General features: G+C 34.7%; 1 protein-coding gene across 1 annotated transcript; it reads right to left on the reverse strand.

Moving 5' to 3' along the window:
• Positions 1-699: 699 nt before the first annotated feature.
• LOC143255130 (venom allergen 3-like) lies at positions 700-20,301 on the reverse strand. Its single transcript, XM_076510322.1, has 8 exons — positions 20,244-20,301; positions 19,319-19,491; positions 17,009-17,130; positions 13,633-13,714; positions 9,759-9,943; positions 6,766-6,866; positions 5,496-5,593; positions 700-2,708 (listed from the first exon to the last, which is right to left on the reverse strand). The coding sequence occupies exons 2-8, from the start codon at positions 19,452-19,454 to the stop codon at positions 2,644-2,646; spliced, it is 789 nt and encodes a 262-aa protein (XP_076366437.1). The 5' UTR covers positions 19,455-19,491; positions 20,244-20,301; the 3' UTR covers positions 700-2,643.
• Positions 20,302-20,749: the final 448 nt, after the last annotated feature.

Here is a 20,749-nt window from a genome sequence, read left to right on the forward strand (position 1 = left end):
ATATGCTACCTTTCAATAAAATAGCAATGTTACAAAAAAATTATAGCAAGTCGGGAGAATAGCGAACTTCTTATTTGACGTGAAGATAGCAATCTTAACAGAACTGAGAATATAAGGAAATATGGTATGCAGAAATTTTATATGCCTTATTATTTTATATTATAAATATAAATTTGTCCAGAGATCAATTTTGAATATGTGAGAAGCTATTGGTGTTATGTGCTATATCAATTATAGATATTACTTTCTGTTTGGGCTTCAATACTGGGGGGAGTGTTTGGGTTTGCAAACCCCTCTGCTTAAAATATGCAACTCCTTCAGATGTTTAGTTGTTTTACAACTGGGGAAGTCAAATTTTTTCATGTCTGTTCTAAGTAAAGAACTGAAACAAAATATTTTAAAATATTTAATTTGATCTCTACTTTCTGTACGAGGTTTCACTCATGAAGGCTAGTTAATGTTTTAAGGAATAGTTGTATTGTGTTTAACATTACCTTGACTGACAGAAGAATTAGAAATATTTTAGGACTGTCATCCAATTTTCTGACTGTTCAGGTGTACAAGAGATTGTGAAATTTGATTGAAGCCTCATCCTGTTTTCTCATTTATGCAATGCTTAGCCTTTTAATTAATCAGCCACTCCATTTTCAGTTTATCCAAATAACATTTATTTTATTTATTTTACTTAAATACATGGGTAATTAATTTAATGTTTATTTTGCTTCTAACAAGCTTTTAATCACAGCATAATAGTCCTTCCAACTATCACAGTCAACTACGATTTCGTTCCTCCGTTATCTTCAGTAAATAAAGTACGTATATTTTAATGCAATGTCAATTTCATTTTATCTAGAAAACATTATTGAACTTTCTAGGTCAGCAAACCCTTCGTCATTGTAAAAATCAGGTATCTTTGTGCACTGTTTGTAGTCAAAATGATACCACATGTTTTATACTCCCTTAATTAATATGTAAATTTATGAAATTTTATGAAATGTAAAGTAGCCCAAGTAAACACATTTTAAATTCACTTTTATTCTGCTATGTCTATTTACAGATCCACTCATTAGCAATTAATCGGCTAATGGCCTGGGGTTTCCCTCACTGTATAATAAGGAATGAGTGAACGATGGCCATATGCAGAATAGCGTTTAGTGTCGAAACTTGTCTTAAGTTGTTATTGTATATTTTATCTGATTCTTCTATATTTAGTATTTTCTTACTGCATCCTAACTTCTAGTAGATTAGAGTATTTGCTAAAATTGAGTGTTTCTTTATTCAGATCCTTTTCCTTAGATTTCGATTTTGTTAAGGTTTTGTTTAAATAGTTTTATGTCCTTTTTTTAATTACAGCTTATTTTTATTTTGTAACTTTATTTTAGTTTTTATTTTATAGGAGGGACACACTCTGAACAGGTGAAAAAGAGTTTACAAAAGTTTCATTTCCCTTCTCTCTCTTGCAAGTCTCATAATACGTTCACTACAGATCCACTTGCTGATTTTGTTTCATTCTGTTTTGTGATAATAACTATGATTGTGTTTTACAGCACAAACTCTTATGCATCTTCCACGATTTTAAATTTTCTTCCTAACATACTCAGTTAAAAATCAAAGAGATAAAAAGGCATATTCTCCAACTTGGCATCTTTTAAGCCTCCAATTAGCTAGCCCTTACTCACTATTCTGAGGGAAATCCGTAATCCAGAAAATATCGCATAGTAGTAAGATATGTAGAATTTTGTTGCACAGTGACCAAAGGATATTGTTGTTGCAGAGGTCTGTATTCTCTGAGATGGCGAACAGCTAGACTTGTGAATACTCTATCAAAATAAACTGGGCTAAGCATACATGGAAATTATTTTTCGTACAATCTGGAATAGGATAAGTCTGGAGCTAAAGGATAGCAGTTTGATTGAAAGGGGTCTAGGTCAGAGGAGAATCTTTCTGATTCTATAATTATGAACATACATTAGGTGTACATGTGTGTGTGTTAATGCGTGCACATAAATTCATAGGAACCTGCCCTTTATAAAAGACCAAAACCAGAAAATAAATATTACTACACACACATACAGGAGGTGGACAAAAATGTGCCCTTCCCTTTGAAAGTGTTGTTAATTTATCATATTTTTTATTGGATAACAGAAAAATATGTAAAACTATATAGTTCTAGAACGCACTCGACGAAATATATTCAAATATGATCTGAAATCCTAATTTTAACACTGGCTTTTGTAAATACCTAATAAAAGATGTAACAAATTAACAACATTTTCAAGGGGGGGCACTTTTTTCCACCCTCCTGTGTAGATATATATGTGTGTGTATGTTTGTGTTTGATTCCTTTTCAAGGCTGACGTGGTTACACGTTATAAGGGAAAAAGATTTTCCAGTTACATCTTGAAATACTGAAACTGATACCAGCATCACTTATTGTTCCGAGAATATAGATAATGATCTGACTTAATGTTTATCAGTAAACAGTAAGCACAAAGTAGCATAGAGACGGCTTGTATCAAAACTCTAATTTGGCGATTCGTTTACTAGAGGCTGAAACAAGAGTACAATCAGGTGTCGTTATGAGTAACTGTGACAATGACAGAACGAAGAGGTAATGTTGAAGATGTAATGGGATTAAACACACTAAGACCGATTTTTCGAGCGTTTTCTTGCCCACATCAGAGGCGTATAACTCTCTCTGTCAGTTTCTGTAAAGAGATAAAAATGTATTTTATTCAAATAAGTATGTTATAACGTACATTATCAGGTTACTAGAACAAACATCACGAAAGAAAAATATTTATATTCAAGCTAACAATCCCAGCTTAACGCCTTTTTTATTTTTAGAAAAGTAAAATCAGTGTATTAATACTATTTGTGAATGGACGTCTCCCTAATTAGAAACTGGTAGGCTAAAGGAAAAGCAGCTATTCAACAGCACCTGCCGCTATTCCTTGACCATTACTCTTATCACACCCCGCATCGAGGATTCCAAACTGGAGAACGTAGTTTTAAAAATCGAAACACAAACATTGAATCATTGGATTCATAGTAGAAATATGCCATTCATTAGGTCAGGACTGGTTCTAAGCTATTGTTACACATTTTTCAGACATGGTGTAAGTATTTATATTAGGCAGTCGCCTATTTAAGGAAAATAAAGATATGTCTTTCGCTGCTGTGATAGGAAATTCGAACGGATGCAACAAAAATTCATAAACGTTAAATAGCTATATATACATATAAATATATATATATATATAAAGATAGAGAGACACGCATATACACACAAGTATGTCAAGGATTACGCCAGGATACTTGAATGTATAAGACACAACGATTTGTAAGTATAATTAAATATTTTAATGCATAGCACATGTTTCACAGAGAATTTGTCTGTCTTTGTCAGGTGTAATATACATCCAAAGAAAGAGGTTTATATATAGAATAAAAATATCTCTGAGGACTATGGGTAACAGGATATAACAACGGGATGTTCTCATGTTACATATCATTGTGTCAAAGGGAGAGGAGTTAAGTGAATAAGTTTTACCAGATTTTGTTAATGTTACTATAGCCAGTGTCTTGGTTTAAATATAAAACACCAGTTTTCATAATTTTAATCATTTCAATAATATGTGGTTCTACTATATGTTTTAGTTGATATAAGAGGGGAATTTGTTTTCAAGAAAAATTTTATCTCTGAATAAAAAATGCCTAATTTACAGTGAATTTTTGGCATAGGTTAAATTTGGAACATTATCATCTTAGGTAAACTGAAATAGATGGTCTGTTGTGAAAAGTGCAAGTGTAAAGAGAGACGTTTCGAAAGTCTTTCTTCTTCAGATCGTTAAGTTGCACGGCACGATGCAGACTTGGTTGTTATTTAGATGTTAAACCAATGGTGCTCAGGAATGTGAGTATTTCTTTTCGACCTTTTCATGGTTGGATTATTATGTTGCTTCAGTAATCAAGTTTGTTTTGACCTGGTAGAAACTGAGCACGAGACAATAGGAGCAGAGGAGTGTATTCGTCAGTGCATCATTATCGTAGATACTTTGGTTTAGAATCAACAATGATGAGAAACTAGGATTTCTTTTCTCCTCTAAGGTCTCCATAGTTTGGTTTGTTTTCAAGTTCGCGCAAAACTACACAAGGGCTATCTGTGCTAGCCGTTCCTAATTTAGCAGTGTAAGACTATAGGGATGGCAGCTAGTCATCACCACCCACCGACAACTTTTGGGCTTCTCTTTTACCAACGAATAGTGGGATTGATCACACTTTATAACGCCCTACGCCTGAATGGGCAAGCATGTTTTGCGTGGCGGGTATTCAAACCCGCGACCCTCGGGTTACGAGTCGTGTGTTTTAACCACCTTGCCATGCCGAGCCGTCTCCATAGTATGCTGGTGGGTTGTGGAGGACGGGCTGTGATTGGTTTGTTTATCCATATTTCTGATTGAAAGGGAAGACTTTCGCAACGTTGTTCTCTACACTTTTGTTATTAGCCGAAGCATAACAATTTGTAGAACGGCTCTGAGGTTTTGTTTCTCAAGTACAAACTTTTCAGCTCAAAGTATCATAGATTAATTTACTCTAATTCTGCCTAAAATAATTTCAATTTGAAGATAAACTTGAAGAGATCTTAGTGAGTAACAAAACTAAATTGGGTATATACTTGCTCCACACTTGGAGTTGTTAGCACACAAAAATATAGCTAATAATATAGAAAACAAAAATCTCATACATTAATTTATTATAATCCTGTCTAAAATAATTTCAAGCTATTTAAAACTCCCTCTTGTTTACAACAGGCAGTATCTGTCCATTCTAGTGTACTCGTCATCAATACTATGTCAAAACAAGCTATCACGGCTTCTCATTGGTTGCCGTGATTGAACTGGTTTCTCTGTGTCTATAATGCAACAACACAGCATTTTTGTAGAATAAAACCATCCTTGCTGTACGTCAACTGGAAATCATTAGAAACTGTATATTTTACATAAGAGATTATTGCAAACAATAAGAATAAATCTTAATGAGTATAAAATCGACACATGAAATAATTTTGTTTCTTTCACGAAAATATTTAACAATTATACCAACTGTATGCTACGCTTTAAATTGTGACGACGCAATAATGTGTTTTCCACGCATACGTTTTTCAACAGATGAAAGTAGAACAACCCCAGGATTATGAACTACTGTAAGCTTTTGGATGAACACAGAATCTAAGAAAATTATCTTTTTTTTTGTATTTAATTCAAACTATGATGATTTAATATATTTTGTAATCAGTTGGTTGTTATTACGTGAAAATATGGATAACCTAAAATTGTGAATCTGTGAACATTTTAATAAATAAATATTTCGGAAAATTTTTCTTTTAGTTTTATGGCGGTTGTTTGATTGTTATATATATATATATATATATATATATGTATATACGTATTAGTACATGAACGTGTTTACTCTTTGATTTTCTCACCACTTACCGCACAAACCAGGAAACTCAAAAGAAAATCTCAAATCAAGGCGTGTACATCTTGCTTTTGAAGCTACTTCATACATCGTATCTCCAATCATGTTTCCTCTATAAAAAAAGGCAATAACTGCAAATATCTAAATGTTCATTGTATTTTCAGACAAATAAAATCGAACGAAAGACATTAGGATTTACTAGGCCATAACTGTATAATAAACTGTATTGTTCCAGTGAATGACGTAGTAAACTTTTATATGTGTTTGGTTTGTTGTTAATAAGCACAATGCTACGCAATGGACAATCTGTGCTGTGTGCCAACCACGAATATCAAAACCCCGTTTTTTAGCGTCGTAAGACTTCAGACTTACATTTGAGCAGCTAGGTGGAGTTAAAATCGCCAGTGATATTATTATTATATAGGTAGATTGCTTTGATCTCAAATTATTAATAAGACTTTTATTAAGTTTCGACAGTTACGAGATGCGTTGACATGAAAACGTGAAAACAGCAAAGTTTATTATTATTTCCTAACGATAACCTTGATATTTTAAGTAAAATAATCACTGTATAACACTCTTTAGGTTTGAATAATTCGCGAATATCTCGTAGCTTCGAAATATTTAAAGGTATATTTGGAAACAAATTTGGGGACCACCACCTAATTTTCAGCAAAATTCCTTTAAATAACCAGAGCAAAACTTCGGCGAACAAATAAATAGTACGTTAGCTAAAGGAACCATACACGTATAAAGTTACTTTCTTACATATCGTTTCTTCTGTATGTGATAATCTTAACATACCAGAGTAAGAAAACCCCAGGGCATTATTTTAGTTTCTTCTCCAGAATGAATAAAATTTTCTGAATCGTGACAGTAAGTTCATTTATACCACTGTTTTCCAAACTGTGTCTCGCGACAAGCTGTTAGAGATGTTTCACCAAGTGAAAGTCAAATATAGACATATAAAAAACTCTCCAAAATAGACATTGCATGTGACAGCAAGATAAGTGGATCAGGTTATCCTCGATTAAAAAATCTTAGGGACCACTGATTTATACATTCTTAACAAACTTTGTATTTGAAACCTTACAACGATAAAAGATGCAACTCAAATAAATTAATAATGATAACAAATGCTCTAAAAACTCGCTACCTTGCGTAAATAGGATTTATAACCAGTAAAATACAATTTGTAAATAGTGAAATAGAGAACAAGTGCATCCACACATAGAGATTTAAATGACTGAATTTTCTTTCGGAATTTCTAGCATCGAAACTTACCTCGGGCCATAATTGCATACATACAACTTGGTATAGCCGTGCGATGGCGCTTTATAATAAGTATATCCGCAGCCAACTTTGTTAGTACTTCCCCAAATTACCTGTTGTTAAACAGAAAAATGATAACAGATGGGGTTGCTTGAAATGCAAGGAAAAATGACATAAATATTTCGATTTTATTGTATATTATAAGTAATGCTATTTTAGCTTATCTTACATTATACACGTACTACACTGTTATAAAACTTAATTCAAATTTATATTAAGTTAGATATAACATTGTATAGAATTTGACAGAAACATTGGATCAAACATTTTACCACTGATAAAGAGTGACTCTATTATAGCAATTAAATAATACTGTTTCACTGGTGTGTACTTTACATCTTCTGAGACTAACTATACTATTGAAGGTCAATGTCCACTTTGTAAGAACAATGTTCTGGTTTTCAGTTGTTCTTGAAACTACTTTCTCCATATCATCTTGATTTTTTGCAATAGCTCTTAGACTACGAAGCTTATCAAATCCTCTATAGATCTATAATCGCAATAACTTTTTCGGGTTGAAGAACCTCCTTTCGTAACGGTAACCTTCACATTGGAAAACATTGGGATGTAGTTACGAAGTCCATTCCTTTCGTAAACGCCCTCTTGTGGGAGTTTTACCGCTTAACCGGAGAAATATGAAAGCTACCATTTCTGGAATGATGTACCTCTTGGCCCACAATCGCTTTACAGTCTCTTTACACGAATATCTTCCATTAGAAAGGTTTGTTAGTTTTTCTTTCTGTACTACAGTTTGCCCTGAATCAAATACGCAGGTGCTAAGTATGTCGCCCATGGTTTCACAATTTCAATTTGTGGTCACATATCAATATATTAACGCATATACAAATCATTCTGATAAAATTCTATTAACCTTTCATAAACATTACAAGTTTAGAAGTCAGATAAGCTATGCGTGTCTGAAGCATTATCCGTTTGTCTTTTATTAATTTCGATGCACGTGTACCGTGTATTTTTAAACAGTTAAAACTACTTATTAAATAACGGTAAACTTTTTAATAATGACACCCAATATCAATCGGACATTTTTTATTTCTAAAATTTGTTTATCTTTCTTCTTCCTTATTTTATGTAAGTTAATTATCTTCCAGTGTACTCTTATGTATAAATTAATTAATATTCTGCAAGAACTACAATTTTTATCGTTCTTTATCTCTTGTTCACATTAATTAGAACAGAACCAACGTGTCTGAAGAGCGTTTTATAATCTTTAATATGGAGGACTCACCCGATACCACCAAACTTGGTATGTGTTATTAACAATGTAACATATTTTCGACATAAAGAACATAGAAATGCGTTATGAATAATAATTTCTTTTTATAAATATGTGACTTTTTAAGTAATAGTATCCTCAAATGAAAGAATATTATTGCAATTCTAATTAGAAACGGTTTGTTGGCTGTATTAAGAGAAGAGCCACACTGGACTATCTGCTGTGTCCACCGCGGGAAATCGAGCTCTCGTTTTAGCGTTGCAAGCCCGTAAACTTACCGCTGTCCCATCTGGGTCAATTACGAGGTCTGTTCAAAAAATACGCGGACTGTTTGAATTGCGCGGCTCCAGTTGGTTCCAGGGGAATCCGCTTGGTGTCGCTAGATTTGCACAGATTAGCTAATTACGACGCCATTTTTCGATTGCAGATATCTTCATTTATGTATTAGCTACGCGATTTTAAGTGAAGTGCGATTTTCTCGTTTGGCGGATTTCAGAATGAATGACCTGAAGGAGCAACGACTTGCTGTGAAATTTGTGTTAAACGTGGAAAATATGCGACTGAAACTTTTGCTATTCTTAACACGGCTTACGGTGATGTTGCTAGGAAGCGTACGGCATGTTTCAAGTGGCATGAACGTTTCAAGGATGGTCGACAGTCCATTGAAGATGATGAGCGTCATGGACGTCCTTCCACGTCAACTGACGACCCACACGTCGACAAAATCAACACCCTGGTCCGGGCAAATCAACGCCTGACTGTCAGGGAGCTTGCTGAAGAGTGTGGAATATCAGTTGGATCTTGTTACGAGATTTTGACCGAAAAATTGAAGATGCACCGCGTTGCTGCGAAATTCATCCCTCAGAACTCGTGAGTTTTTTGCCAAACACTCGATCACTGTTCTTCCCCACCCCACTACTCACCTGACCTTGCTCCTTGCGATTTTTTCTTGTTCTCCAAACTCAAAAGACTCTTGAAAGGAAGAAGATTTGAGACGATTTCCGAGATTAAGGCAAATGCGACGAAGGAGCTGGAGGACATTACAAAAGAAGTGTACCAGGACTGTTTCAACAAGTGGAAACACCGTTGGGATAAGTGTGTGCGTTGGGAAGGAGAGTACTTTGAAGAGGTCCCAGACCTGTAACTTCTAAATGTTCATTGTTAAGTGGATTGCGTTATGTCTGTGGCTGGTATCAAAACCCGTTATTTTTTGTGTTATAGGCTCTAAGATTTGCCAACGGGAGCTTTAAAAGCTGTGAAAGTATGTTTGTTTGTTTTTGGAATTTCGCGCAAAGCTACACAAGGGCTAATTTTACAGTGTAAGACTAGAAGGAAGGCAGCTAATCATGACCACCCACCGTCAACTCTTAGGCTACTCTTTTACCAATGAATAGTGGGTGTAACCGTCACATTATAGCGACCCCACGGCTGAACGGGCGACCATGTTTGGTGCGACGGGGATACGAACCCGCGACCTTCAGATTACGAGTCGAACGCCTTAAACCACTGGCCATGCCAGGCCCCGTAAAAGTAGTCGTTCACACGTCAAAAACATTTATCATGTATATATATATAAAGATCACCGACGTTGCTTCATAAGACAATTAATAAAAATAAATGAAACTAGAGGAGGTTGAATGTAACTTAAGAAGACATAAGATTACATTTATTTATTTTTTTATCTTCGTTACTAAAATAAAATTCAACTTACTTGTGTAAAGTGACCGGTGCCACTTTTGAACTTAAACGGACTAATGTTCCTCCTATTGAATCCAAAACGATAGTATTCTCTATACCAGGATTTGATCTGAGTCGGCCAGTCTGGATTGTCAGCAAGGACATCTCCGTGACCGTATGTCCTCGTATAAGCGATGTTTTGACCAACTTGAAACCTACCTTTTGTGTTAGGAAAGCAACAGTGATGCTTCATAGAACTATACAAACATATTACGATAAAAATAAATCTGTTGCTGTCTTCTTATATTTATGTTTTTCATAAAATAAAAATGATTATTGTTATACTTGAACAACAACTGTTTCCTTAGATGACAGCTTTGATATTTGAATATCTTAAAGCCAATAAGTTCGTTAGTTGGTAAGCCAAGGTTACACGTTGGACTACCTGTGCTGTGCCTACCACGAATATTGAAACCCGTTTCTTATTGTTATAAGTCTTCAGAGTTACCGTTAAACTAGAAAGAAAGAGAGCATTAATCAATAAGATTGTTTGTTCGTTTGTTTTGTAATTTTGCGCAAAGCCACTCGAGGACCTTCTGCGCTGGCCCTCCCTAATTTAGCAGTGTAAGACCAGAGGAAAGACAAGTAGTCATCACCACCCACCCTCAACTCTTGGGCTACTCTTTTACCAACGAATAGTGGGATTGACTGTAAATCATAACGCCCCCACAGCTGAAAGGGCGAGCATATTTGTTGTGACGGGCATTCGAACCTGCGATCCTCTGATTACGAGTCGAGTGCCTTAACCACCTGGCCATGCCGAGCCAAATTGGTGCTGAGCTTGGCTAAACGAAAGCTATGAGTTTGTGTTTTTTACGTAATACGTTTTACAGCAGTGTTTTGAAGATAATTAATTTAATAAACGGGTCAGTGACGAAAGAAATTATACTGAAGTAAAACATCCTATGTGATAGCTTATCCAGTTCCAGCTTGTAAATAAAGTTATCACGTAACCTGTCTCAAACTGGTTAAGTGGCTGTTGGCACCTAGCAAATCATTATAATTATATTTCCATGAATATGTACCAGTAGACATCTCTGATAAAACACCGGATTATCCTAAGTTTGGATCTGAGAACTTCTATACGAGTGTTCTCAATCTAGAATGTTAACTAGTAAATAATAAGAACACAGGATATTAGAATTATTGGAACGTTTTTCTTTTTTTTTCTTTTTTTTTGGGGGGGGGCAGGAATTACGGTGACCCATCCTGTACTTGTTTAATTTATGTAATGTTGATTGAATTATAAGTGAAGGATTCATGTCCAACAATGGTGTGAATTATAAATATAATGCCTATTTCATAGTAGTGGCACTATTCATGTGTGCTAGAAGTGTTCATGTAATTGTATACTTGTCTACAGTTTAACTGTTCAGTAATTAACTGAGTATAGTTATCACAACACATGGATTATGCTTTTAAAGATTTCTATTAACATAGAATATTGTTTATGTTAATTTTCAAGCTATTTTCCAAAGTGTTTCTTATCATTTTAATAAAATACTTTTCTCGATTCCGCATTTCCCTACGTAACCCCTGGTGGTAGGAAAAGTCGTCTCAGATCTGCATTGTCTTTCATGATGCTGTTTACCAAGTATTTATAATGGCTTATTGTTTTATTTTCTTATCGACAAAGAAGAAAGAAAATATTAGCGCTACAGATGGCGCTGAGCATCATTTCATTGCACTCGAATGTTGGTGTGAATTTGTTTGTTTGATCTGAATTTCACGCAAAGCTACACAAGAGCTTAATTTAGCAGTGTCAGACTAGAAGGGAAAGCAGCTAGTCATAACCACCCATCGCCAACTCTTGGGCTACTCTTTTATCGACGAATAGTGGCGGGAAATGCCTTCTTTTTTTTAGCCAATAAAAATTTCTAAAAATTTCGATTTAAATTAAAAAACACCGGATTGGGTAAATTTTTCAATGAAATTGTCCCCCACTGGCTCCTGAGAGGCCTGTTAAAATAAAAATTACATCATTAATTTAAACATGTGGTGTAGTGATTTAGAATATACTCTAAATGTTTTGAATTGGTATTCACACCAACTAGGCCCGGCATGGCCAGGTGGTTAGGGCAATAAACTCGTAATCTGAAGATCGCGGGTTCGAATCCCGTCACACCAAGCATGCTCGACCTTTCAGTCGTGGGGATATTATAATGTTTCGGTCAATCCCACTATTCGTTGGTAAAAGAGTAGCCCAAGAGTTGGTGATGGGTGGTTATGACTAGCTGCTTTCCCTTCTTGTCTGACGCTACTGAATTAAGCTCTTGTGTAGCTTTGCGTGAAATTCAGATCAAACAATTTACATCAACATTCGAGTGTAATGAAATAAAGCTCTAATATTTACTTTCTCCTTCGTCGATTACAAAATAAAACAATAAGCCATTATAAATACATTGTAAACAGTATCATGAAAGACAGTGCAGATCTGAGACGACTTTTCCTACCACCAGGGGTTACGTAGGGAAATGCGGAATCGAGAAAAGTATTTTATTGAAATGGTAAGAAACACTTTGGAAAATAGCTTGAAAATTAATATAAACAATATTCTATGTTAATATAAAATAGCTTGAAAATTAATATAAACAATATTCTATGTTAATAGAAATCTTTAAAAGCATAATCCATGTGTTGTGATAACTATACTCAGTTAATTACTGAACAGTTAAACTGTAGACAAGTATACAATTACATGAATACTTCTAGTGGCACATGAATGTGCCACTACTATGAAATAGGAATTAAACTTATAATTCACACCATTGTTGAACATGAATCCTTCACTTATAATTCAATCAACATTATATTAGTTAAACAAGTACAGGAAATTCCTTCCCCCCCCCCCGAAAAAAAAAAAAAAAAAAGAAAAAAGAAAAAACGTTCCAATAATTCTAATATCCTGTGTTCTTATTATTTACTAGTTAACATTCTGGATTGGGAACACTCGTATAGAAGTTCTCAGATCCAAACTTAGGATAATCCGGTGTTTTATCAGAGATGTCTACTGGTACATATTCATGGAAATATAATTATAATGATTTGCTAGGTGCCAACATCCATTTAACCAGTTTGAGACAGGTTACGTGATAACTTTATTTACAAGCTGGAACTGGATAAGCTATCACATAGGATGTTTTACTTAAATATAATTTCTTTCGTCACTGACCCGTTTATTAAATTAATTATCTTCAAAACACTGCTGTAAAACGTATCACGTGAAAGACACAAACTCATAGCTTTCGTTTAGCCAACCTCAGCACCAATTTGGCTCGGCATGGCCAGGTGGTTAAGGCACACGACTTGTAATCAGAGGATCGCAGGTTCGAATGACCGTCACACAAAATATGCTCGCCCTTTCAGCCGTGTGAGCGTTATAATTTGACGGTCAATCCCACTATTTGTTGGTGAAAGAGTAGCCCAAGAGTTGGGGGTGTGATGATGACCAGTTGCATTCCCTCTAGTTTTACACTGCTAAATTAGGGACGGCCAGCACAGATAGCCCTCGTGTAGCTTTGTGCGAAATTCAAAACAAACAAACAGCACCAAGTTACAGGCTTATTTGGCTATCACGTGTAATAACTGCTGCAATATATTTGAATACCACGTGTAACATCTTCCACAGTTCGTTTGATTATCAAAGTAACGACTATTTATGGTTTATTTGAATATCCACGTGTAACAACCGATATAGCTTTATTTTATTACCACACTCAATAACTACTATAAGTTTATTTTCCTACCACATTTAACAACTGTGCGAAGTTTGTAAACTGGATAAAATATATACACATGGTTCCAAACTAAACGCCTTTCATGTTATAGAGATAAACAATTTTACTTACCCACGTTTCTGTTCCGATCATGTTCGTGGACACATTGCTCCGCCCATCTCTGAGCAATCCGCTCCAGTTCCTCATCCCAAGTCTGAGTGAAATACAAAAATCCAATTAAGTTAAAAAAAGAGAATCGTTGTAACTAATCTCTGAAAAAGGCCTCAAGTCAACTTTTAACTACTGGCGGTGGCGGCGCCAAGAGGGTTTGGGGGCTTGATTCCCCCAAAATGAGCCAAGCCCCCCTCAGCCCCCAAATATTGTTACATACATATATTAATATAATATGGAAAATACAATCGTCGTTGTTGCTTAACAATTAACATCAAAGAGACATACATCTTTGTGCAAATTAATTGAAACAAATGGTCATTTTACAATATTTTCAGCATGGCGGCCGGTGTAAACTCGCTGGACCCGCTGATTTCCTTTAATAGTCATTTTTTCACACAGACGGCGTCATTAGCTATGTTTTACAGTACGGTCGATCTGTTTTTGGGATATATGACAAAATTTTAAGGAATATTACGTCATTTAAAATTGCGTTAGAAGGACAAGGGGACCAGTCAAAAACAACTTCTTACCAACTCAATAAAGAAAAAACGGTATCAATGGGGTCTGAAATACAAGAACTGGACACAAGAACAATGGAGGAAGGTGTTATTCAGTGACGAGACTCATTTCTTCGTACAGGGTCAAAGAAGGCTGCATGTTTGCAGATCTCCAGGTGAGAATCTTCGAGAATCTCACATCAATCAGTTCGTAAAACATCCCTTGAAGAATATGTTTTGGGGCTTTTTCAGCTACTATGCCATCGGAGGCTTATATATCGTAGAAGGTATGATGCGAGGACCACAGTACATCGAAGTTTTGCAGAGAAGAGTCGTTCCAGAATTGAAAAAGGAGATTTCCAGATGGATCTGGCATTTTTCAGCAAGATCTGGCTCCGTGCCACACATCGAAACTTGTGAAGAATTTTATGACTACAACGCGAATAAAGGTGCTGGACTGGTCTGGAAACTCTCCGGACTTAAATCTTATTGAAAATCTTTGGGCGATTTGTAAAGAAAGACTTCGAGGAAAAGACTGTACTACGAAAGATAAGCGAATTGAGGCCATAATTGAGGTGTGGTACCACGATCCAAAAATTAGTAAAGATTGCAGTCAGCTCGTGGACTCGATGCCAAAGCGGATTAATGATCTTTTAAAAAATAAAGGCGATCATATCATGTATTAATTTGCGAGTAATGTTTGGATTCTCAGAAATAAAACGCAAAAAATGTAAAAAATCGTAATTTTCCGTCTTGTTTCAATTAATTTGCACAAGGGTGTAGATCTGTAGAACTCAACGTCTTCATTAAGACGAAAGTATGTGTCATGCATCCCATAGCAACGTATTGAATGCACTGAAACTCATGCGCTGTATTGTCGCTCTCTGTGTAATGCCATTCTATCTTGAGCTTTGACGAAGATTAGACAACCACGTTGATTTCAAGTTACAACAGAACAGGTGCATTGTTTTAAAGTAATATTGACTATAAACACAGCATGATGAAAAATAGTTAGCCTGATAGTGACCTTACTTTTCCTCAGAGTATATTAACTTCACATGGGATAATTCGTTTCTGCTATGTAAACTGTGTCTTTATGTTATATTTATTTTGATTTATAGCTTTACTCTTAATGGTATATTAAATGTTTAATCTAAGCTAATTTTGATTTTCTTTATTATTATGTATTACCTTAGGTGGAATTTAGGTGAGCTTCCTCTTTCACATATACGCATATTTTCATAAACAGATTATTTCTAATTTCTAATAATGAATTATTAATCAGAGTATGAGTTTCCAATGAAAACTGCATTGAAAACGCAGTTCAAAATAGCACACCTTTCTGAAATGTACCTTGGTATTTACATTATTATAATTTACCATCTATACTTCATATTGATGGAATCTTGGGAAGCCCCTCCACAGTTTACCTCAGCCCCCCAACGAAAATATCCTGGCGCCACCACTGACTACTGGTTAACTTCCCATATACGGTCGTTACAGAAAGACTCAATGAAAGATAAAAATATAGATTTTAAAATATACCTTCCTGGTTAATCTACAATGAAATATTTGAGAAATCCGCCAAGATTACTCGAAAAACTACAGTTCGTAAAAATTTATTATTTTTTCTTTACGCCATTTTAACAGTCATTGTTTACTTTTATTTATTCCACGAGCCCCCTAGTATTTAAAAACAATTGATACATAATCAATTCTGAGCAGTTTTCACAAGAAATGGTTTTCTTTTTTTTTTTAATTTCATCTAACTTCACTATGTTCGGATTGTGAGAATTTTTATTTATCTTATGATGAAAAACTATAGCACACAACTGTCATGTATATATGTGTACATTATACACTGTATATCTTCAAGTATTACAGATTTTAGCTTGATAAAATTATTAAACAGCTATCTATCTTGCAGTCTTTTCGAAACTTTTTGTTTCGTTTGATATTTTAGCCCTTTGTGTCTTTTTACCCTAGTCTGAACTGTAAAATGTACCACAATATCCGGTATGTCATTTTTACATTAGTCAGACCTGTCAAGTGTGTCGCAAAATCCTTGGTGTCTTTTTACACTAGCCTGAACTGTCAAATGTGTCACAATATCCTGTATGTCCTATTTATACTAGTCTGAACTGTCAAATGTGTCGCAATATCCTGTATGTCCTATTTATACTAGTCTGAACTGTCAAATGTGTCGCAATATCCTTGGTGTCTTTTTACACTTGCCTGAACTGTCAAATGTGTCACAATATTCTGTGTATCCTATTTACTCTCGTTTGAACTGTCAAATTTACAACAATTTTCCTTGCGTTTTATTACATTCATCTGAGCTATCAAATGTGTCACAAAATCCTTTTTGTCATTTTTTATACTAGTTGTAACTGTCAAGTGAAACACAATAATCTTCATTTTTTACAGAAGTCTGAACTGTCAAATGTACCAAAATATCCTGTGTGTCCTTTCTGCACTAGTTGTATCTGTCAGATACACCTCAATATTCCACGTGTCTTTCTTTTTTTACAGTAGCCTAAACGATTCACAAGTCACGTTTCATGTTTATTTTTAGGTTAATTTAAATGATTAATTACACAACAAAATATTTTATTGTTAATTATAAACCTGCATGAAAATTTAGCTGCAATATCCCATTGTTGTTTTCGCTCTGAACTGAAAATAATTAAAAATTACTTCATTTCCTGAAGAAATATTTAAAAAGTAAACAAATTTAAATACAGCACAGGTACCATTTAAAATACGTTCTTCCTTGTTTGTATTCTATGTTAATTACACTAGTACTTCTTTATTAACTTTTTAATTAATATACTTACCATCACAAGCATGTTTGTGGCAGCTGGTAAGCCACGTTCCTGCCCTCTAGCGACTAGAGCACGAAGACGGTTATGTTCTCCAACTATCTGGCGCTTATGGTATATTGTTAGCCGGTTACTGCCTGAAAATATATCTAAATATGAGCTTCAGGGAAATTCATTAGAGTATTAACAATTTGATAACCGTCATGATTTTCTAACTTTTTAAAATTTGTTCTTGTTTTAAATATTCAAACTATTAGCACTTCGATTTTCTAAAAACTGTAAACCAGAAACAGTAATAAACGTAGAAAATATGTTAGTTAAAGTTTTGGTTTTCCAACAGCTACCAAATATTTTATTACAATAATTTTTAGAAGTTGCAGATTTCTGAGAGTGGAGCTAAGCGTGTCCTAATTGTCTAACGTGCTCAGACAATAAAGCGTAGGCGCTGTTGATTAGTTGTTCCCTCTAGTCAATCAGCTCAAAATTATGGATAACTAAAAGCAGAGAACTATCGAGTAGCGTTGTGCGATTATACAAAAACAGACAAAGAAGTAGTGGGAGTTTGTTTATTGGTTCAATTTTGTGAAAAGCTGCTCAACAGCTATCTGCACTAACCATCCCTAATTTATAATTGATAGATCAGAGGAAAGCCAACTAGCCAGCATCACCTACTGCCAACCTTTTAGCTACTCTTTCTTTACCAACGAAAAGTGAGACTGATCGTCACATTATAACAATTCAACGGCTAGAAAAGCAAATATTTTTAATGTTGGAATTCGATCCCGCTACCCACAAATTATGAGTCGAGCGCCCTAACCATGGCAGGCCCTGAGAGCAGGATGAAATGAGGTTTATTAGTTGGTAAGACTTTTTCATGTGTGTACATACTTTCAGTTGCGTAACACTAAAGAAAGCTTGCACAAGTTACAACATTTGTAATAGGGTAGCGCAATAGAGTAATACGATACGATTGTACCGATTCATCGTCCGATAAAGTACTATGCGATTTATGTAACTTCACGAAATTTAGCAAACTTTCAGTATATATTATAAGTCTTTTGTACAGAATAAATCATAATTTATCATGAATCATTGTCGTTAAAAATTAATGTTTTAATATAGGAAGTCAAAGCAGTCTGTGCTCCGAGTATAGATATTTTCATTTTAAGATTAAATGTACATTTCTCCATCTAGAAATTAATAATTTGTTTTATGTAATCTCTCAAACCGCCAAAATCATTTTCCAACTTTTTTAAATAAATATTCCCATATTTTCTGCTATATTGACTACCCCAATTTTATTTAAAGTCAGTCAGTTTGACCAGGCTCGTTAACTACCATAATAAATACAAAATAAATTAAAATTGTCCTTTTTTATAATTTCTAGAACTATTTCAGATTGTAACTGGACACTTTTAGTATTACGGATAATAAATCGCATAGATGATTGTCACACTTTGTAACAAACGCCCCTCCCCCTGTGGCACAGCGATATGTCTTCGGACTTATAACACTATAAACCGGGTGTCGATACTCGTGTTTTGTAGAGCACAGATAGCCCATTGTGTAGCTTTATGCTTAGCTACAAAACAAACCTTTTAACAAGCAGTCAGTAAAACTTTTGTATTTACATACGTATCGTATCGCAGCATCAATATTCAGATATATACCGTATCGACTACTGTCGTATCGTATCAGCTGTAATTTATAAATTAATTAGTGTTATTAATATCGTAATTTTATTGTTTAGTTTGAAAGAAATTGAGTGAGTCAAAATGGCAAGTAAGCAGAAAAACCAGAAAAACTACGATGAAATTCTGTATATTCTCGAGGTGTAGGACAAAATATGTATTTTTAAAATTCCTTTGTGTGGAGTTTCTTTCTTGTGTAGAGGCTAGCGTGTTGGGATGTGAAACAGAGGATCTATGGTTTATGTTCATTTGCTACAGAAAAACAATCACGTTCGATACTTTTAGGCCTTGGGTGCTCAGAGATCTAGAGGAACAGTGGCAGGTCTATGGACTTACAATGCTGAAATACTAGGTTTAATTCCCCTCGGTGAACACATGAGATTGCTCAGTGTGGCTTTGCTATTAAACAAACAAACACAAAGCATTACCAGAATGATACTAAAATCTCACAGTTCAACTAGAATGGCTCAAGAGCTGGCAATGAGTCTGTTGACCAGCAGTATTCACTCTAGTCTATCGATTTAAAATTAGAGATGTTTATATGCAGATAAGGTAGCTTTGCGCTAAAATTATGAAACAAAACAACAAGAACAGTTAATGGTTTTGTAAATAGTGAACTTGCAGTCCAACTTACCTATCAGCGTTTTACCAGGACACGCTCTTGACCTATAAATGCACAACGTGTGGAAGGAACTCGAGAATGGACAGGACCAGATGCATCCAAGTGTCAGTATTAAAACAGTTATGCTAAAGAGTAACTCCGTTGTCATTCTCTTCGCTGAGTGACTCCAAATAACTCCTACGCACCTAAAAACATATACATTTAAAAATATTAGCGCTACGTCCGCGGGATATTTTATTTTCTGTCAAAAATGATTAATATTTGTACAACATATCAAATCAAATAGTTTAGTGTCCCACCAGTAGTTTTAATTGGCATTTCTTATTGACGTATCAACCCAACGATGGAACTGGTTTCTCCTTTTTTTTTTGTTTCTTTTTTCACATATGATCTGTTATATCAAGCTTTTACATAATATGAATGATTCGTCATCTGTATTATTAAGCGATTACCAACTGAAACTGATAGATTGAAAGATGTGATGTTATGAAAAACATTATCAAAACCAAATAACAAACCATCGTCCTTTGAAGTCGTAAAAGTAATACAACAGGGTAGCGCAACTAAATGCAGTCCTACAACTGTTTCCGAAATATAGAAAAAAATATGCCTTAATAATTTAAGAACACTTATTTCTTTCCCTCTGTAGACTGCTTTCAGAACCTGGCACGAAACAAGGACTTTAACTGAGTTTTAAAAAATTAAATATTCGTCTACACGTTTAATACATTCAACACTTGCATGCGGTACGCCAATATCACCGTTAACAACAAACTTGCTTTCTAAATATAATATTAGATCTATATACGCGTTCATGTGGAATTCCATTTAATATATATCGAAATCCACAAATCATTACTACTGCAATTTTATCTAGCTGCAAAAAATAGTTTTTTATGTTAATTTCAGTGCATTTTATAATGTCATAACAACTTACGCTTTCAAACCTGGGAACGAATATTTGATTCTCTGTCGTTTCAAAATCTCATGACAAATAATACTTACAAAAATGTAATAATCGAAAATGAAACTTGAATCGACTTTTATATCTTAGTACGCGAAGACAAGAGATCAAACAACCAATTAAATACAACATTTTAGCAGAACATGCCAATCAGTGGAGATGAACACCCACCGAAATTAAGTAAATGGAGAAGAAAAACAAATAATAATATGATTTTAAAAGTTTTTGATTGACCACTAGGAGCAGGCTTACTTTTATTTGTGACCTAGTTTAGATGAAACATATGACCTCTATTTTTAGAAAAATGACTCTTGTAGACCATAGTTTGTAATTGTATCCATCCTCTGGAGTGCGTAAGTGATTCACGATTATTAGAAACATTTAGAACACAGTGATTTGCTTCCAACTGGTCTCGGTTTAGAAAGTGTAGTAAAACTTCAATAATCGTGATTGAGGACACTTTGTACGATACACTTTGC

This window comes from Tachypleus tridentatus, chromosome 7 (assembly GCF_004210375.1).
Source record: "Tachypleus tridentatus isolate NWPU-2018 chromosome 7, ASM421037v1, whole genome shotgun sequence".
NCBI lineage: Eukaryota > Metazoa > Arthropoda > Merostomata > Xiphosura > Limulidae > Tachypleus > Tachypleus tridentatus.

Coding starts and splice junctions, on each gene's coding strand:
- LOC143255130 (XM_076510322.1), bottom strand. CDS start 19,454: ATGACAACGGAGTTACTCTTTAGCATAACTGTTTTAATACTGACACTT. Junction 17,131..19,318: donor TCCTGGTAAAACGCTGATAG/GTAAGTTGGACT, acceptor ATATATTTTCAG/GCAGTAACCGGCTAACAATA. Junction 9,944..13,632: donor TGATCGGAACAGAAACGTGG/GTAAGTAAAATT, acceptor CTAACACAAAAG/GTAGGTTTCAAGTTGGTCAA.